The 18,170-nt window shown below is 36.7% G+C and overlaps 1 protein-coding gene across 1 annotated transcript in view; it reads left to right on the forward strand.

Annotated features, from left to right (window-relative positions):
- DNAH12 (dynein axonemal heavy chain 12) overlaps nucleotides 1-18,170 on the forward strand; it is a 230,090-nt gene that overhangs the window by 200,975 nt on the left and 10,945 nt on the right. Inside the window, exons 62-70 of the mRNA XM_060161532.1 lie at nucleotides 3,883-4,041; nucleotides 4,214-4,358; nucleotides 10,903-11,053; nucleotides 11,264-11,517; nucleotides 11,721-11,861; nucleotides 13,417-13,554; nucleotides 14,854-15,087; nucleotides 15,369-15,557; nucleotides 17,619-17,722. Of these exons, the coding sequence (XP_060017515.1) occupies nucleotides 3,883-4,041; nucleotides 4,214-4,358; nucleotides 10,903-11,053; nucleotides 11,264-11,517; nucleotides 11,721-11,861; nucleotides 13,417-13,554; nucleotides 14,854-15,087; nucleotides 15,369-15,557; nucleotides 17,619-17,722 (1,515 nt within the window). The remainder of the gene's footprint in view (nucleotides 1-3,882; nucleotides 4,042-4,213; nucleotides 4,359-10,902; nucleotides 11,054-11,263; nucleotides 11,518-11,720; nucleotides 11,862-13,416; nucleotides 13,555-14,853; nucleotides 15,088-15,368; nucleotides 15,558-17,618; nucleotides 17,723-18,170) is intronic.

Below are 18,170 nucleotides of genomic sequence, written 5' to 3' on the forward strand. Positions count from 1 at the left end.
AACAAGCATATAGGTTACATTCCTTAATCCATTACATTCTACCAGCAATGAATGAGAGTTCCTGTTGCTTCACAACCTTGCCAGCATTTGGTCTTGTCAGTGTTCTGGATTTCACCATTCTAATAGATGCGTAGTGTAATCTTGTTTTAATTTGCAATTCACTAATGATATATAATATTGAAAATATTTTCATTTGCTTATTTGGTATCTTTATATCATTTTTGGTGAAGCATCTGTTAGGTCTTTTGTCCATTTATTAATCAGTTTGGTTGTTCATCTTTTGTTGTTGAGTTGGATGACAGTCCTTTATCAGATACATCTTTGGGAAATATTTTCTCCTAGTGTGTAGCTTGCCTTCTTATTCTCTGTCTTTTGCAGAGCAAATGTTTTACATTTTAATGAAGTCCACTTCATCAATTCTTTTTTTCATGGATTGTGCCTTTGGTGTTGTATCTAAAAAGTTATTGCCATACCTAAAACCTCCTAGATTTTTTCCTATGTTATCTTCTAGGAATTTTATAGTTTTGCATTTTACATTTAGGTCTATGATCCATTTTGAGTAAATTTTTGTGAAGTGTGTGTGTGTGTTTATATATATTTGTTTATGTTTTTCTTATTTTCCTTTTTTACACAAAGGGAATACACTGTAAATGTTCTTGTGCACCTTTTTCTATTAATATAAATGTAAGTCACTCAATAGAGATAGCCTCTTTTTTTCAGCTTTATTAGGTGTAATTGCCACATTATGCAATTCCCCCATTGTAAGAATACAGTTAGATGATTTTTAGTACATTTATATAATTGTGCAACCATCACCAAAATCCAGTTTTAGAACACTTCCATCATCCCCAGAAGTTTCCTTTTGCCAGTTTATTCAATTCCTGCTCTTACTTCCAGCCCCAGGTAATACTGATCTGCTTTTTGTCTCTATAGTTATTCCTGTTCCAGAAATTTTATGAGTGAGACATTAGATGGCCCAGAATATGATCCATCTTTGTAAATGTTCTATGTACTCTTGGAAAGAATGTATATTTTGCTGTTCTTGGGTGGAATGTTCTAAAATGTCAAGGAGGTCAAGATGGTCCATATATCATCTATATCTTTATTGATTTTCTATCTACTTGTTCAGTTATAGAGAGAGAGTTGGAATCTCTAACTATAGAGACTTTTCCTTGCAGTTCTATCAATATTACTGTGTGTTTTGATGCTGTTATTAGATGTATAAATGTTTAGGACTGTTATGTCCTCTTAATAAATTGACTTGACTTTTTAAAATCCCTGGTAATATTTATTGCTCTGAAATCTACTTTGTATGATATTATTGTAGCCCCTCCAGCTTTCTTTTGAATAGTGTTAGCATGGTATATATTTTTCCATACTTTTACTTTTAACCTATTTGTTTTATATTTAAACTGTGTCTATAGACAGCATGTAATTAGGTCTTACTTGTTTTATCCAATCTGATAATCACTACCTTTAATGAAATTGTTTAGACTATTTACATTTAATGAGATAATAGAGTTATGTTTAAATCTACCATCTTATGATTTATTTTGTTTTGCCCATCTTTTCTTTGTTGCATGTTTCCTCATTTTCTATCTTTTTGGGAACTTAGTGTCTGTTTTATTTATTTTTTTAACCTGTGGGTTTTATTTTTATTTATTTACATAACAGGTTCTCATTAGTTATCTGTTTTATACATATTAATGTATACATGTCAATCCCAATCTCCCAATTCATCCCACCCCCCTTCCCCTCTTGGTGTCCATACATGTGTTCTCTATGCCTGTGTGTCTATTTCTGCCTTGCAAACTGGTGCATCTGTACCATTTTTCTAGATTCTACATATATATGTTAATATACGATATTTCTTTTTCTCTTTCTGACTTACTTCACTCTGTATGACAGTCTCTAGGCTCATCCACGTCTCTATAAATCTATTTTTCTTTAAATTGAGTATTTTTATGATTCCATTTTATCTCCTTTGTTGGTTTATTAGCTATAATTTTATGTTTTATTATTTTAGTGATTTGTTTAGGGCTATAGTATACCTTTGAACTTATAGTCTATCTTCAGGTAAAATTATACTACTTCATATATATATAAGAACTGAAAACAATATACTTTTAACTTTCCCCTCATAGCTTTTGTTTTATTGTCATACATTTTACTTGTATATATGTTATAAAGCCCACAGCATGTTGTTATTTTGCTATAGTCAATTACTTTTTAAAAGAGACATAAGTAACAGAAAAATGTCTTTTATGTTTATCTACTAGTTACCATTTCTGATGCTCTTTATTCTTTTTTGTTGATTCAAATTTCCATCTACCTGAAATTTCCTTGAACATTTCTTATAGTGTAGGTCTACTGGTAATGCATGCTTTCAATTTCTGTAAATCTGAGAAAAAGTCAGTGAATTTTTCTTTCAGATTTTAATTTTTTATCTCTAGAAGTTTCATTTGGTTATTTTTTATTTTGCCCACTTCTCTCTTCATTATGTTCATGTTTCACTTTCACTCCTTCAGCATGTTTATAATAGCTCTTTTAGCATTCTTATCTGCTTGTTATATCATCTCTATCACTTCTACATCGCATCTATGTACTGACTTTTCTCCTGGTTATGGATGTTGTGAATTTTACATTGGTAAGTGCTGGGTCTTTTTTTTTTTTTTTTAACATCTTTATTGGAGTATAATTGCTTTACAATGGTGTGTTAGTTTCTGCTTTATAACAAAGTGAATCAGTTATACATATACATATGTTCCCATATCTCTTCCCTCTTGCGTCTCCCTCCCTCCCACCCTCCCTATCCCATCCCTCTAGGTGGTCACAAACCACCTAGCTGATCTCCCTGTGTTATGTGGCTACTTCCCACTAGCTATCTATTTTACCTTTGGTAGTGTATATGTGTCCATTGCCACTCTCACTTTCACAGCTTACCCTTCCCCCTCCCCATATGTTCAAGTCCATGCTCTAGTAGGTCTGTGTCTTTATTCCTGTCTTACCCCTAGGTTCTTCATGACCTTTTTTTTTTTTCTTAGATTCCATATATGATTATAGATTTCTTAGATTCCATATGTTAGCATACGGAATTTGTTTTTCTCTCTTTTCTTAATTGCTTTAAAGAGCACTAGACTTTACTTTTGCAGGTACTTAAATTATACTGAATTCATTTGACCTCTTCAAGTCTTATTTTTAAGATTTCTTATGACAGTTTTAGAGTAGACTTTATTCTACAGCTAGGTTAGCTTCACTACTAAAGTATCTCCAGTGTCACCACTGAACTCCTCTGGTGTTCAATAAAGATTCAACTCTAGTTGGCAATAACTCATATATTCACTCCTGTGTGAGCTCTGGTAGCTACTTAGTTTGCAGCTCCCCAGATATTCTTTGCCTGTCCTCCTGGGGTTTTACCCTACTCATACATAACTCAGCATTTAGCAATAGAATAAAAAGGATTTCTATGCAGATTTCTGGAGCTCCTCATCCATGTATCTTCCTCCCTTCTGATACTCTGCCCACAAATTGCAGCCACCTTAGCCTTCCTTAACTCTGATCTCTGTGTCTTCAACTCAGCAGTACTCTTAGATTCTGATTTGATTACCCTCATGCTTTGTAGTCTGAAAAGTGCCTCCTGGCGGTTAGCTGAGGCAATCATGGGGATCACCTTGTCTCCCTTTTTTTCATGGCCCACAGTCCTGCACTAGCTATTATAATTTCTAAAAACAATTGTTTCTTTTATTTTTTTTCCAGTTCCTAGTTGTTTATAGCAGTAGGGTAGGTCAGTTCTGATTGTTTTATCCAGGCTATATAAGCAGAAATTGACTTCATTCAATTTTAAAACAACAATTTACAGCAGTCCTTATTTTGGGAACACAGGGCAAAGAAAGAGATTGAATACCAGGAACTGATGTTTCTTTTAACTGGAGGTGTAAGTCTTAAGAGTTCTGAGAAAAATCCTGATCCAACTTGGCTACAGGATAAAAGCTGGGAGGAAATCTGTCGTGCAAGTGAATTTCCTGCGTTCAAAGGACTCAGGTAATTGTTTAAACACAATGACTTAGCATTGAATAGTAATGGGTAAATTTGTAATCTAGTGATTTTTAAAAAATATTTCTATAGCTGTCTTGATTCATCTCCTCATTCAACAATCTCTTTTTAAATTTTTTTCCCAATGAAAGGATAATCATTAAGCTTTTCTTTCCATTAGGAATCATTTTTGTGACAATATAGCTGAATGGCGGGAGATCTACGATAGTAAAGAGCCACACAATGCTAAATTTCCAGCACCAATGGATACAAGGCTAAATGAACTACAGAAAATCATAATTCTTCGGTGCTTAAGACCTGATAAGGTAAAAGACAAATGTGTTCTATTTGGAACCCAGATAATTTGCCATTTATGAAGTACTAGGTTTAAAGTTATTGTTATTTGGTACTTTAACCTTTATTTCAGATGCTCACGTGGGTTCATTGAGTTCCTTGGATCTGTAGGTTTATAGTTTTCCTCAACTTGAGAAAAACTTTGGCCATTATTTCTTCAAATACTTTTTTCCCATGATTCCAATTAAATATACGTTAGACTGCTTGATATTATACCATAGGTGACTGATACGCTGTTAATTATTTTAAAATCCTTTGTATCACTGTACTTCAGTTTGGACAGTTTCTATTGCTATCTTTAAATTTGGTGATTTCTTCTTTTGTAGTGTCTAATCTGCTATTAATTCCATCCAATTAATTTTTGTTTCAGCAACTGTATATTTCATTTACAGAATGTTCATTTTGTTCTTTTTTATATATTCTATTTCTCCTTTCATTCTGTTTATACTTTTCTTTAAATACTTGAAAACAGTTATAATAACTGTTTTTAAATCCTTCACTGCTAATTCCATCATTTCTGGATCTGTTTCTATTGACTGACTTTACTCTTGGTTATAGATTATATTTTCCCACATCCTGGCATGCCCAGTCATGTTTGATTGGATGCTCAACATTGTTTATGATTTTGATTTTGTCATCTTCCTTTAAAGATTGTTGACTTTTGTTCTGCTGGTTCAGGATTAGCAAACAACACCTCTGGGCCAAATCTAGCCAGTGACCTATTTTTGTCCAGCCCATGAACTGTAAATGATTTTTGCATTTTAAAGGGTTGTTTTAAAGAAAAATAATAGGGCTTCCCTGGTGGCACAGTGGTTAAGAGTCTGCCTACCAATGCAGGGGACATGGGTTCGAGCCTTGGTCTGGGAAGATCCCACATGCCGCAGAGCAACTAAGTCCGTGCACCACAACTACTGAGCCTGCACTCTAGAGCCCATAAGCCACAACTACTGAGCCCACATGCCACAACTCCTGAAGCCTGCACGCCTAGAGCCCATGCTCCGCAACAAGAGAAGCCACCACAATGAGAAGAAGCCCATGTGCAGCAATGAAGATCCAATGCAGCCAAAAATAAATAAAATAAGTAAATTTAAAAAAGAAAAGAAAAAGAATAAGCAGCAGAAATTGTATGTGGCCCACAACACCTAAAATATTTACTATCTAGCTCTCTATAGAAAAGGTTTACCTACCCCTTTGACTATACAGTTAAATTCAGATTGCTCCTTTCAAAGATTGTTTTAAGATTTGTTAGCGCAGGTATAGAATAGCCTTTACTCCATGGATAGTTTAGTTCCATGGCTAAAGTGTGGTCCTTCTAGGGCCTTTACTGAATGCCCCAAGTGATCACCAAGGACTCTCCATTGTGGCTACTGGGAACTTGAATGATTCCCAGCCTTTCATGAACTCTGGTAGCTCCTCATATCCCAAGTTCGCAGCTCCCCAGTCACTCTTTGCTTGGCCTATGTATACATACCATGGTGTTCAGCAAAGATAGAAGGACAATACTATGCAGATTTCTGAGCTCTTTCTCTGGATACTTCCCTTCAGCTTTGAACTCTGAAACTTCCAGCAGCCTGAGCCTCCTTGAACTCTGATGCCTGTCTTCCCAATTCAGCAACACTGTGTTGTACCACTTTCAGTTGCTCTCCTTGTTCCACAGTCTGGAATGTATCTCCCAGAGGAAAGTCAAGGGGATAATAGGTCTCACCTTGTTTGTTTCTTTTTTTTATCAGGAATCACTATCCTGTACCACCTATTGTCTGAACAGCCTTATGTCTGAAAATGGCTGTTTCATTAATATTGCCCATTTTTTAGTTCTTTATGGCAAGAAAGTAAATCTGGTCCATTTCCTCAATATTGACTAGAAGCAGAAGACAGTAGAAAATCTTGAATGTGTCATAATTTTATTAGTTCAAACAAGCACAAAAATCTTTCTTTAGGTGAAATAAATAGGCTGATACCAATTTTCATACACTCGAGAAAAGTGTTATAGTGTTACAAAAGGAAAAATTTTAAACAAAAAACTAAAAGCTAACTTATAAATACTACCAAATGTAAAGTAGATAGCTAGTGGGAAGCAGCCGCATAGCACAGCGAGATCAGCTCTGTGCTTTGTGACCACCTAGAGGGGTGGGATAGGGAGGGGGTGAGGGAGACGCAAGAGGGAAGAGATATGGGGATATATGTATATGTATAGTTGATTCACTTCGTTATAAAGCAGAAACTAAGACACCATTGTAAAGCAATTATACTCCAATAAAGATGTTTAAAAAAACCCAAAAAAACTAAAAGCTATGCTTATATATGTAGCTTAAAACTTTGAGTAAGTCACTTCACCTTTCTGAGCTCCAGTTACAACCACATATAAAATGAAGATATTGAAAGTGATTGCAATGGTCCTGTCTTTTCTTTTTCCTTTTTTTTTTTTTTACATTTTTTTCACAAGGAGCATTATCTAATGCTTCATTCAGTCTCTGAGTAGGTTCAAACAGAGGCCTATATAATTACGTGACTTCTGAGTCTTTCTCCTTACTCTAACTCCCAAAGACCTTTGTACATTATTAAAATGTACCTCATTCTTTCCTACCTTATAGTTGTATGTATATATATATATGTTCCTTTCACTAGAAAATAAGTCCCTTGAAGGCCAAAACAGTGCTTTATTCATTATTTTATCACAAATAGCTTCCCTTGTTCATGGTAAACTTAGGAATGAGTAGCTCTGCATCTGGGAAACCCCTGCCTATTTGCATTCCACAGAATGGCTCTCTGATGACCAGTGGAGATGTTGTATCAGTACCACGTGTGGGGTTACTGGTTTGTCTGCCATGCTTGGGATCCTGTGCTTAAACACCACACTGACCACACTGGAATACAAAATAATTGTCTGTCTACTTGGTAGGGTCTCCCACTGGACTCTGAGCTTCTTGAGGTCAGGACGCATGTCTTATTTTGTTCAATATCTCCAGGACTTAAAGCAGTACCTGGCAGATGGTTGGACATCTCAGTAAATATCTGTGAGTTGAGTTGAATTTAATTGCATTAAACCAAATTCAGTTAAAGTCTGTGTTGGTCAGGATTCTCCAGAGAAACAGAATCAGTAGGATTCTGATGATTTTAAGGAATTGGCTCACATGATTGTGAGAAGCTGGCAAGTCCAAAATCTGCAGGCTGCAGACCCAGGGAAGAGCTGATGTTGCAGCTTGAGTCCAAAGGTGGTCTACTGACAGAATTCCCTCTTCCTCAGTAGAAATTGGTCGTTTTTTCTCTTAAGGCCTTCAACTGATTGAATGAGGCCGAATCACATTATGGAGAGTAATCTACTTTACTCAAAGTCTACTGATTTAAATGTTAATCTTATTTTAAAAATACCTTAACAGGTATTTAGATACTGTGCCCTAGCCAAGCTAGCACATAAAATTAATCCTCACAAAGCCCATATCCAGGTCTGTTTAAGTCTCCATAATTTCTAGAGTATCTTACATGAAGGATTAAAATATATATTTTAATATTATAGAAAAGTCTTATAACTTCTTCTCATGTTAAATTACTGGAACAAGATACTTTTTCTATAGAAAACTATCATACTCGATTGCAGTTGCATCATGTCAGGGAGCATTGCCCCTGGCCAGTGCGTAGGGTAATGCGGAGCAAGGTCTCTGTGTCCTCAGCAGCTCCCTTTCCTTAAAAATGTATACTGAAGATCTCCTGTGCTAGGTGGAAACTCTACATGGTGTTAATGGTAAAAGGATGAAAAAGATTTCATCATTGCTCATGTGTAGTTATTAAAGAAAGAAATAAAAAGCTGCTATGTCATTGTGAGCTCTTTATTAAAAAAAAACCTTCAGGAGCCTGTCAATACCTGTAGAATAATGACAAAAGTACAGCTTTGCAGTCTATTACCTTGGCTAATCAGACCTCTTTTCAGCTTGAAACTTCTATTTAAAACTACAGAATTGCTCACAACTACAGTAAATTACCCATATAGAAGCCCCTATCCTTCCTCCCCATGTATTCCACAAACCTTCCGGGACCAAAGAAGCCTGTGATGATCACTCCTCTCTCCATCAAATTCCTACACATTCCCTTTAGAAAGTCCTTTGGCATTTAGAAGATAATGTCTGATACCTCTTTGTACTGATTTTTCTGCTGCTAATATTGATGAACAGCATTCTTTTATTTTTAATTAATTTTAATATAATTTACAAGTAAGTCACATCTTCCTGTGTTTCAAAACTGATGCACTGTTTTGAATCACATGAATATATGAATACGATGAAAAGTGTGCCTCCAGACTCCATCTCTCAGTCATTCATCATCCTTCCTCTCAAGCAGTTAATGTTATCTGCTTCTTGTTGTCCTTTTATACACATATAAATGTACATACATATAAATTCTTTTTCCATTTATTTTCAACAGAAACGGTAGCATCCACTGTTTTGCATATTGCTTTTTTCTCTACTAATTCACAAATAGTGTTCTCTTTCTTTTTTTTTTACAATTGCATGGTATTCCATTGTATGAGTATACAATAATTTCTTTAGCCAGTTCCTACTGATGGATCTTTATAATATTTATATATTATTTATTATAAAAATGCTGCAATGAATAACCTTATTCAAAAGTCATTTCTCACATGTGCAACTATATATCAGAATAAATTCCTAGGAACAAAATTGCTATGTCAGTGGATTTGCCCTCTGTAATTTTATGGATACTTTCAAATTGTCCTCCATGAAAGTTATACCAGATTGCTCTTCCTCAGCAGTATATGAAAATATCTGTTTACCTGTACTTTTGCCCACCCAGTATGTTGCCAAACTTTAAAAAAAAATATTTATTTATTTATTTTTGGCTGTGTTGGGTCTTCGTTGCTGCATGCAGACTTTCTCTAGTTGCGGCAGGCGGGGGCTACTCTTCATTGCAGTGCACGGGCTTCTCATTATGGTGGCTTCTCTTGTTGTGGAGCAGGGGCTCTAGGCATGTGGGCTTCTGTAGTCGTGGCACATGGGCTCAGTAGTTGTGGCTCATGGGCTCTAGAGCGCAGGCTCAGTAGTTGTTGTGCGTGGGCTTAGTTGCTCCACGGCATGTGGGATCTTTCCAGACCAGGGCTCAAACCCGTGTCCCCTCCATTGGCAGGCGGATTCTTAACCACTGCACCACCAGGGAAGCCCTGTTTGCCAAACTTTTGGATCTTTGCCAATCTGTGCAGAGGGGTTGAGGATTCTGGGGCTGATCGAGGTGGCAGTAACGCACATGAGTTTCATTAGATGTTACTTTGACAGGTTTGTTTGTTGGGGAGGAAGAAATCCCTCATAGCAGGTGTCTGTCCAGAGGCTGGGAGTGAGGGGAGGTCCACAACTCCAAAGGAGAGGGGAAGGCAAGGGAATTCCTAATGGAGAGGGGACTTGTGTGGTGTCTGGACGACATTATTCATCAGCATGGCGGCTGAGAGTCTCTGTGTCAGAGCTCTGAAGGGCAGCAGTGGCTTGGGGTCTTTATATCCTGGGGCTTATCTTTTTATGGCTAGCAGACGTTGGGTGAAAAGTAGGCAGACTCTAAATGGTTAAAAATCTGCTTATTTGGGCTATGTTTAAAACAGTTGAATATGTAACATTTTGAGTTTGGTGCCAGTGGCCTTTTGAGCTAACAGGTTTTAGCCTACTGTGAAAAATAAACAATCCAGCGGTAAATACACACAGGCTATCTTTGTCCCATTTATATAACAAGCTGATGGTGAAAAATGGTATCTAAGTAAAATTATAATTTGTATTTTTCTTATTTATAAGTATTAGGGTATAGACAAAGCTGCTGTAACAAAGGGACCTAAAATACAGTAGCTGAAATAAAATAGAAGTTATTTTCTCTATGTCTCCTAACAGCCCAGAGTATTTGCTTGAGGGCTGGCAGGGCACCTCTGTTCTTGAGATCATCCATAGATTCAAGTTCCTTCTCTCATGCTAGAGAAGACTCCTAAAGTGTGGTCCTTGTCAGTGAGATTGAAGCTGGGTCATGAACACCACATCTGTTGAACAGGAAAAGAGAGTGTTGAAGGCAAACAGTTTCCTTATAAAAAATAGGATCTGGAAGCTCCATATATAATGTCCATTTGTATTTCTCTGGCCAAGACTTAGTCACATAGCCACATCTAGCTGCATGAAAGGTTGGGAAAACTTGGAGTTCTGTTACCAAAAGGAGACACAGAATGGGGACAGTTTGCAGTCTCTGCTATACTAAATGAGGTTGAGCATCTTTTCCTATGTTTAAGATCCATTTCTATTTCATTTTCTATAAACTGTTTATCTTCTTTGCCCATTTTCTTTTGGATTGTTAGTCTTGTCCCATCAATTTATAGATACCTTTTATATATTAGGAAAATTAGCGCTTTGCCTATGATATGCTGCATGCTTTTCTTATCCATTAGACTCATAGTTTACTCTGTCGGTTTTCAGTAATAATCAAAGTTGTTATGTGAAATAAAAGTTACTCTAAAGATCATATTTTTTCTCTCTTCAACAGATAAGTCCAGCCATAACTAACTATGTAACTGACAAACTAGGGAAAAAGTTTGTAGAGCCTCCACCATTTGATTTGGCAAAGAGTTATTTGGATTCAAATTGCACCATTCCCTTAATTTTTGTGTTATCTCCAGGAGCAGATCCCATGGCCAGTAAGTGCATAATGTCAACTTAATAAATTATAAATAAATCATCTTGTTCAATATCTATTTCTTAGATGAGTGTAAATCAGTAAATTCGGTATTTATAAGGAAAGGTAACTAGAATTATTCACAATTAAATACTTATACACTGAAACATAAGGCACATTTTATAATTTTAGAGTAAGCAGTGAAACCATTTATTTTTTTGTGCCCTCTTAGGCCTACTGAAATTTGCAAATGATAAAGCTATGTCTGGAAATAAATTTCAAGCTATTTCACTGGGACAGGGACAAGGACCAATTGCAACAAAAATGATTAACGCAGCAATAGAGGAAGGAACTTGGGTTTGCCTACAGAACTGTCACCTCGCTGTCTCCTGGATGCCCATGTTGGAAAAAATATGTGAAGATTTTTCTCCCGAAGGCTGTAATTCATCCTTTAGGCTTTGGCTCACAAGTTACCCATCTCCAAAAGTATATTTATTTCCTATGGAGTTTAGTACATTTATTTGGTTATGTGTTATTGATATATTGTATATCTTAAATGCTTAACCTTAAGAGGTTTTAAAAATATTTCTGGAGTCCTCCCTTATACCTATTTTTAATCCACTAGTGTATGTATTTTTAGGACTTGAGTTGGTTATCTAGAGTAATGCTCTTTGTTTATTTTGTCTTAGTTCCCAGTAACAATTTTACAGAATGGAGTAAAAATGACTAATGAGCCTCCTACGGGTCTTCGGCTAAATCTCCTCCAATCATATCTCACTCATCCAGTTTCTGATCCTCAGTTTTTCAATGGATGCGAGGGAAAGGAACTGGTAATACTCAGCCCCTGGAACTTTTAAAATGTGTTTTTATAGTGAAAAAATATGAAAACATAAATATTTTATTTAATATTAAACTTTAGGCATTTCCTAAGAAGATAGAAATTCTACCTATGTTATTTTATTCCCAGTTGTTTGTGTTCTGCTTCCCATGTAGTAGATACTCAAATAAATATTTGTTGAATGAATGAACATTTCTTAGTTTGTACAAAAGTCCAACAGTGCATTTGATTAAGACAATTAAGACCCAAGAGTACAATCTATTTTAACATTATTTATTTATTCTTTCAACAAATATGTTTGTTAGGTACGATATAATGCAGTGAGAGTAAAATAGACACTGCCATCACCAAAAAAATCTGCCTTCATGGAAATTCTAGTGATAATGTTTTGACACATTAATAACACTCTTCAATGTATCCGTATGTAAAAAAGTTTTGCACATGGTATTGAGGACGTTAGGAGTTCCAATAAATAGCACTCCTTTTCTCTGCCCAAATTCTTACCAGTTAAGAAACAGGAAAAAGTACAAACATATGGGAACCAAATTATAACCTTAATTACTGATATAGACTAGGTTGGAAGATGTAGTTTATATCTGTGAACAAGTGGGCTTAGTATTACTGAACCCAGAATTAAGTACATTTATCTACCCAGAGGAACAGAGGAAAACTTCCTTCCCTGCCGGAAGCTCACTTCTAAGAGAGAAAAGGGAAAAGCTGAGCAAAGCATATTTGCTTGACTTTCCCCAAATTTACCCGTCAGATAGGTACTCCTCCCTCCACCAGTGAGTATAAGGATGGAGAAAATCCAGGAGTGTTACATTAATTGAAGTTTCCCTGCATGGAAGAAAACATCAGTACTAAGGAGATTTTGCACACGCCCTTTAAGAGTGGAGTCTCTGTTTTCTATAGCCTACCAGCTCTCCTGAACATAAGCCCTGCTGGCTTTCAAAGCCTGACGTTCTGGAGGCTTGTCTTCTTAGTGCAGGGCCCCTACACTGGGGAGCCCAATGTGGGGCTCAGACCCTTCACTCCTTTGGGAGGACCTCTATAATTGTGATTTTCCTCTCATTTGTGGGTCAGCAAACCTGGGTCCTGACTACAGTATGTCTCTGATCCTCCTACCCATCTTGTGGTTCTCTCTTTATGTCTTTCGTTGTGGAAAATCTTTTCTTCTACCTTCAGTTTGTTCTCATAGATAGTTGCTCTGTAAGTAGTTGTAATTTTGGTGTATCAAGGAAGGAGGTGAGTTCAAGGTCTTCCTATTCTGCCATCTTGGCATGTCTCTCTAGCACTATTGCATTTTAATAAAGTATAATGTTATTGTAGTTTGTCTAGCTTGGAGGTTTTGGATAAGTCATAAGATTAATACTTTTTATAGTATTAATTATTAATACTATTTATAGTATTTTGGATAGTCTTTCTAAATAAAAGTTTGTAGAGATATATGATCATAGAACCTTATAATGAAAGATCATCAGTTCCCCTCATTTTAGTAATGGAAATCTGATCAGATTTTTTTCTTGTTGCATATTTTTATCTTAAAGGCATGGGAGAAGTTACTCTTTGGAGTTTGTTTTTTTCATGCCCTTGTGCAAGAGAGAAAGAAATTTGGTCCTCTTGGTTGGAATATTCCATATGGATTTAATGAATCAGATTTACGCATCAGTATTCGACAACTACAGGTAAAATTAGAAAGGAAATAACATTGATGGAGGATCACTGTGTACCAGGCCCTAGGCAATTCCGTTTGCTTAGAATGACTTATTCAGTTCTCCCAACACCACTAATAGTTGGCTAGATGGTATTAATAATTATAATTTTGGCTTATAAAGCATAATCTCCATCTGCATTTTTCTGCTGCAAATAATGGGAAACCTGATTCAAACTGGCTTAAACCATAATGAAACTTTTTATCTCACATAAAAAAGAGTTGCAGAGGAAGGACAGACTCTGGAGTTGGTTGATTCAACAAAAGTGTTGCCATCAAGGACCCTAGTTCTTTCTTTTTGCAGTGCCCTCCTCAGTGTTGGCTTTATATAGGTCCTCACTATACTCTACTCTTAGCCTCCACTCAGTCAGATCTACAATTTAGCTCTATCAGTCAACAAAAACAGTAGAAAAGGAATTTATTGAAAGAATATTGGGTAGATCACAGAATCACCAAGATGGCTGGAGAGCCAAGGCATCCACAGTCATATCCAGAATCATATCATGTCTGGTAACAGCATTCCTTCTACTCTTATTAAATATCAGACACCACAGCTCATAGCTGCCACACAGACACTAGTCTACTACATACTCTCTGATGTCATCAAAAAAATTCGTTGCTGTTCCTGCTTCTTTGCACCCTAAACCCCAGTTCAGTCTAGGATGGCTACATCTGAGTTTCCAAGCCCAGGTCACAAGCCTAGGCTTTAGCCATAATGGAGGCTGAGAAAGTGAGTGGTCGGCTTTTTCAGTTTCTGTAGACTTACAATGAAACATGAGATGCATGAGATGGTCAGCAGCCCCCCACCAAAGGAAAAAGATCAAATGTCCGCTATAAATTACTACTCACTCAGACTTTGAACTAGGCACATTACTTACATGAATTTTAATTCTCACAGCAACCCTGTAAGGTGGGTATTATCCCTATTTTGGAGAAAACCAAAGCTAAGAAGTAAATTTACCCATTGAGGTAAGATTTGAACTCGGGTCTGTCCAACTCCAATACTTTCCCATTATTTCTGTCATGTTTTACCAAATATATTAATCCAACTAGACAACCACAGTATATTGTATTTTTCTGCTTCTGTGCTGTGATAAGGGCCTTTATGACATGGGGCTTCAAAACAACCATGATGATAATTCTTCCAACCCCACTTCCATGTGTATAGATTGATGGATGATTGATTGATTGATAGATATTTAAGGCCATCTTAAAATGGAAATGAAGTGAAATACTTTAAGGTTTTTCTCATTTCATTTTTCCTTTGTTTCAGTTATTTATAAATGAATATGATACAATTCCATTTGAAGCTATCTCTTACCTGACTGGAGAGTGTAACTATGGAGGAAGAGTGACAGATGATTGGGACAGACGTCTCCTCTTAACCATGCTGGCTGACTTTTATAACGCAAACATAATTGAAAACTCTCATTATAAGTTTTCTCCCAGTGGAAACTATTTTGCACCTCCCAAAGGCACTTATAATGAGTACATTGAATTCATTAAGGTAACTGATATCACTGAAAATAGGGTAAGATTCAAGTGTGATTTTTCTAAAAAGCAAATAGTGAAGTAGTCCCCCATAATGTATAGGATTAGACAAGTACTATGGTTCAATCAGCTTTCAATATATTTTGTTTCTAGTAGTTACTGAAAACTGGAAAAGTTTGATTCCTCTGTTGTTTGATGTTTAGTTGATTTTTAACCCTTTTTGGTCTGCACATGTCTACCTTATGAATTCACGTATCCAGTGAAAATGTGATGCTTGTTGAATCTATTTTCTGGTAGAAACTTCCATTTACTCAACACCCTGAGATATTTGGATTACATGAAAATGTTGATATCTCCAAAGATCTTCAACAAACAAAAATCCTCTTTGAGTCCTTGCTCCTCACCCAAGGAGGCTCCAAACAGACAGGATCCTCCGGAAGTGCTGACCAGATTCTACTAGAAATTACCAAAGATATTCTCAACAAGGTAATGTTTAGCTTAAGATATGTTACTTGTAATATAACATAAATCAAAATGGCACTGAAATGCCAACTTGAAAACTCCATTTAGCAGCATTATGACCTTGAGTGAGATACTTTGCCTTTCTGAACATTAGTTTTCAAATCTGTAAAGTGGTGATAATAGTACCAGCTGTATAATGTTCTTGTGAACATTAAGGAGATCATTAAGTTAAAGTGCTTTGCATAATGCCTGGCAAATAGTAAGTTCTTAGTAACTACAGTTGTGGATAAGCTACTGAATATATGATTTATTATCATTTCTAAATAAAGATGGTGGGCCTACTTTTTCTTTTTCTTTTTTTTTTTTTTTTGCGGTATGCGGGCCTCTCACTGTTGTGGCCTCTCCCGTCGCGGAGCACAGGCTTCAGATGCGCAGGCTCAGCGGCCATGGCTCACGGGCCCAGCCGCTCCGCGGCATGTGGGATCTTCCCGGACTGGGGCACGAACCCGTGTCCCCTGCATCGGCAGGTGGACTCTCAACCACTGCGCCACCAGGGAAGCCCGGGCCTACTTTTTTTAAATGGAGGAAATGGTCTGAACTTGCTGGTTCAAGGAGGGAATGGTTTTTTTTTCTTTTTTTTTTTTTTTTTTGAGGGAATGGTTTTTAATCTATACCTTCAGAAGTGAGGAGGCACAGGGAAATAAGATCAGCACTAAATTAACAGCTACAGCCTTTTTTCCCCCCCATACTACAGCCCAATGTACTTATCCCTCTTGGTAAAGTGGGATGATAATCTCTTTTCTCACTTTTTTCTGTGTCTTAAATTCAGTAAAGAACTACTAAGAGGACTTCATGGTGCTAAGCACAGATCTTCACAACTCCCCTCCAGGATAAATACTATAATTATCCCCATATTTCAGTGTCAGGCACTCTGACAGAGCAGAACCTGACCCCTACCCCATCTGCCTTGAAAAACCACGGATGGCACCGACTCTACTCTCACAGTTGGTACCCTTGCCTTACACCAGTCCTTAAGTAGAGCCTACTCACCTTAAGCCTGGCTGTGGCCACTGGAGAGGAGAAGGGAGCAACACTGCCTTCTACCCCTGGGTAAAATCAAGCTAGTCTCCTCCAACCTCCACCCTGGGACTTCTGCTTCTGCCATTTGCCTCTTCTCACCCTCAGCCCCTTCTTCTTGTGTGGTTTATCTCTTCGGGGCAAGCTTCTTGCCCTCCCAAAATGGTGGCTCTTACAAGATCCCTAGCAGGAAGTTACCTGGAAGTGGCATATAGGACTTAATTGGGGTAGAATGTTTGTGCTGAGCCAAATGTGCCTTGAGTGACACCACCTAATATGACTTAGAATTCTTTTGTACCACCCAAGGACCATTGCCTGGGGACAGTCTGGGCAGCTCAACTTTCTTAGTTTGGGAGTTCCCCCATAGGGAAATTCCTTTGCCCCTTTAAGAGTGTGAATTCCATTGTCTTGGGGCTTGATCACCAACCCCAAAGTCCCCTTTATCGCTTCTCCTCAAGTGTCTCTGAGATGCCTCATTGAAATCAGACACTCAATAGCCTTCTCTTTCCCTATGCCCTGGAACCTTGCTACATTTATACATTAATTATTTGATAGTGATGTAAGCAAATCCATTTTGAGCCAGTTGATAATTTATTGGAAATAAATTAAAAAGAGTTATGAAGTGGTACATCAGTTTTATTAATGGGAAATAAAATTCAATTTACAAAAGAAAATTACACAACTTTTCAGAAATGTATATCTTCTTCATAGTACTCTATCCTGTAGTAAAGAGCATGGGCCTTAGTGTTAGAGATCTATGGATTTAAACAGACCACTTTTGGACTCTGTACCCTTGGGCATTTACTTAACCTATCTGTACTTAAATGATAATGATGGCCACCTAATAGTGAATGGTAAAGATTACATGAGATAATGTTTGGAAAGCAGTTAGCATAATACTTGGCACATAGTAATTGCCTAATGTTAGCTATAATTGATATTATAGCTGAATGAAACTAATTATTTATTCTGAGAGTAATATGCGATCTTCAAAATCTATTCTCTTAGCTACCAAATGACTTTGACATTGAATCAGCACTACTCAAGTATCCCGTGAGATATGAAGAGAGCATGAATACTGTTTTAGTACAAGAAATGGAAAGATTTAACAAGTAAGGAGCTCTATACCCAGTTATTCAGAAGGCTACCAACCAAAGTTGATAAAAAGTTACACTGGTATTGAATTAAAAGTTTAAGAAAATATTATCAAAACTTGCCATTTCATTAGAGTTTTTCTCCTTTTTTAAAGTTGCATAATCTTCTGCCCCAGAAGGGAAGGTATCTTTTATAATGTAAAAATGGTGATGAAATAGAGATCTGCTTTTACTGGTTAAAAATTTTCATTAATCATAATTTCTCATCCACCTATTGCTCTTCTCCTCAGGAAGTGAAGATGGAATGAGCTTTATCTTGGTCTATGTGTAAATACATCTCTTGTCATTTTTCTGCCATTGACACATATACACACCCCCCCATTTTCTTCCTGAGTCTATCTGGATTGACTAGGTACCCTAAAATAGCAAACAAATTATTTGCTTTGAATTTTTAAAAATAAATAAA

This window comes from Lagenorhynchus albirostris, chromosome 10, assembly GCF_949774975.1.
Source record: "Lagenorhynchus albirostris chromosome 10, mLagAlb1.1, whole genome shotgun sequence".
Classification (NCBI taxonomy): domain Eukaryota; kingdom Metazoa; phylum Chordata; class Mammalia; order Artiodactyla; family Delphinidae; genus Lagenorhynchus; species Lagenorhynchus albirostris.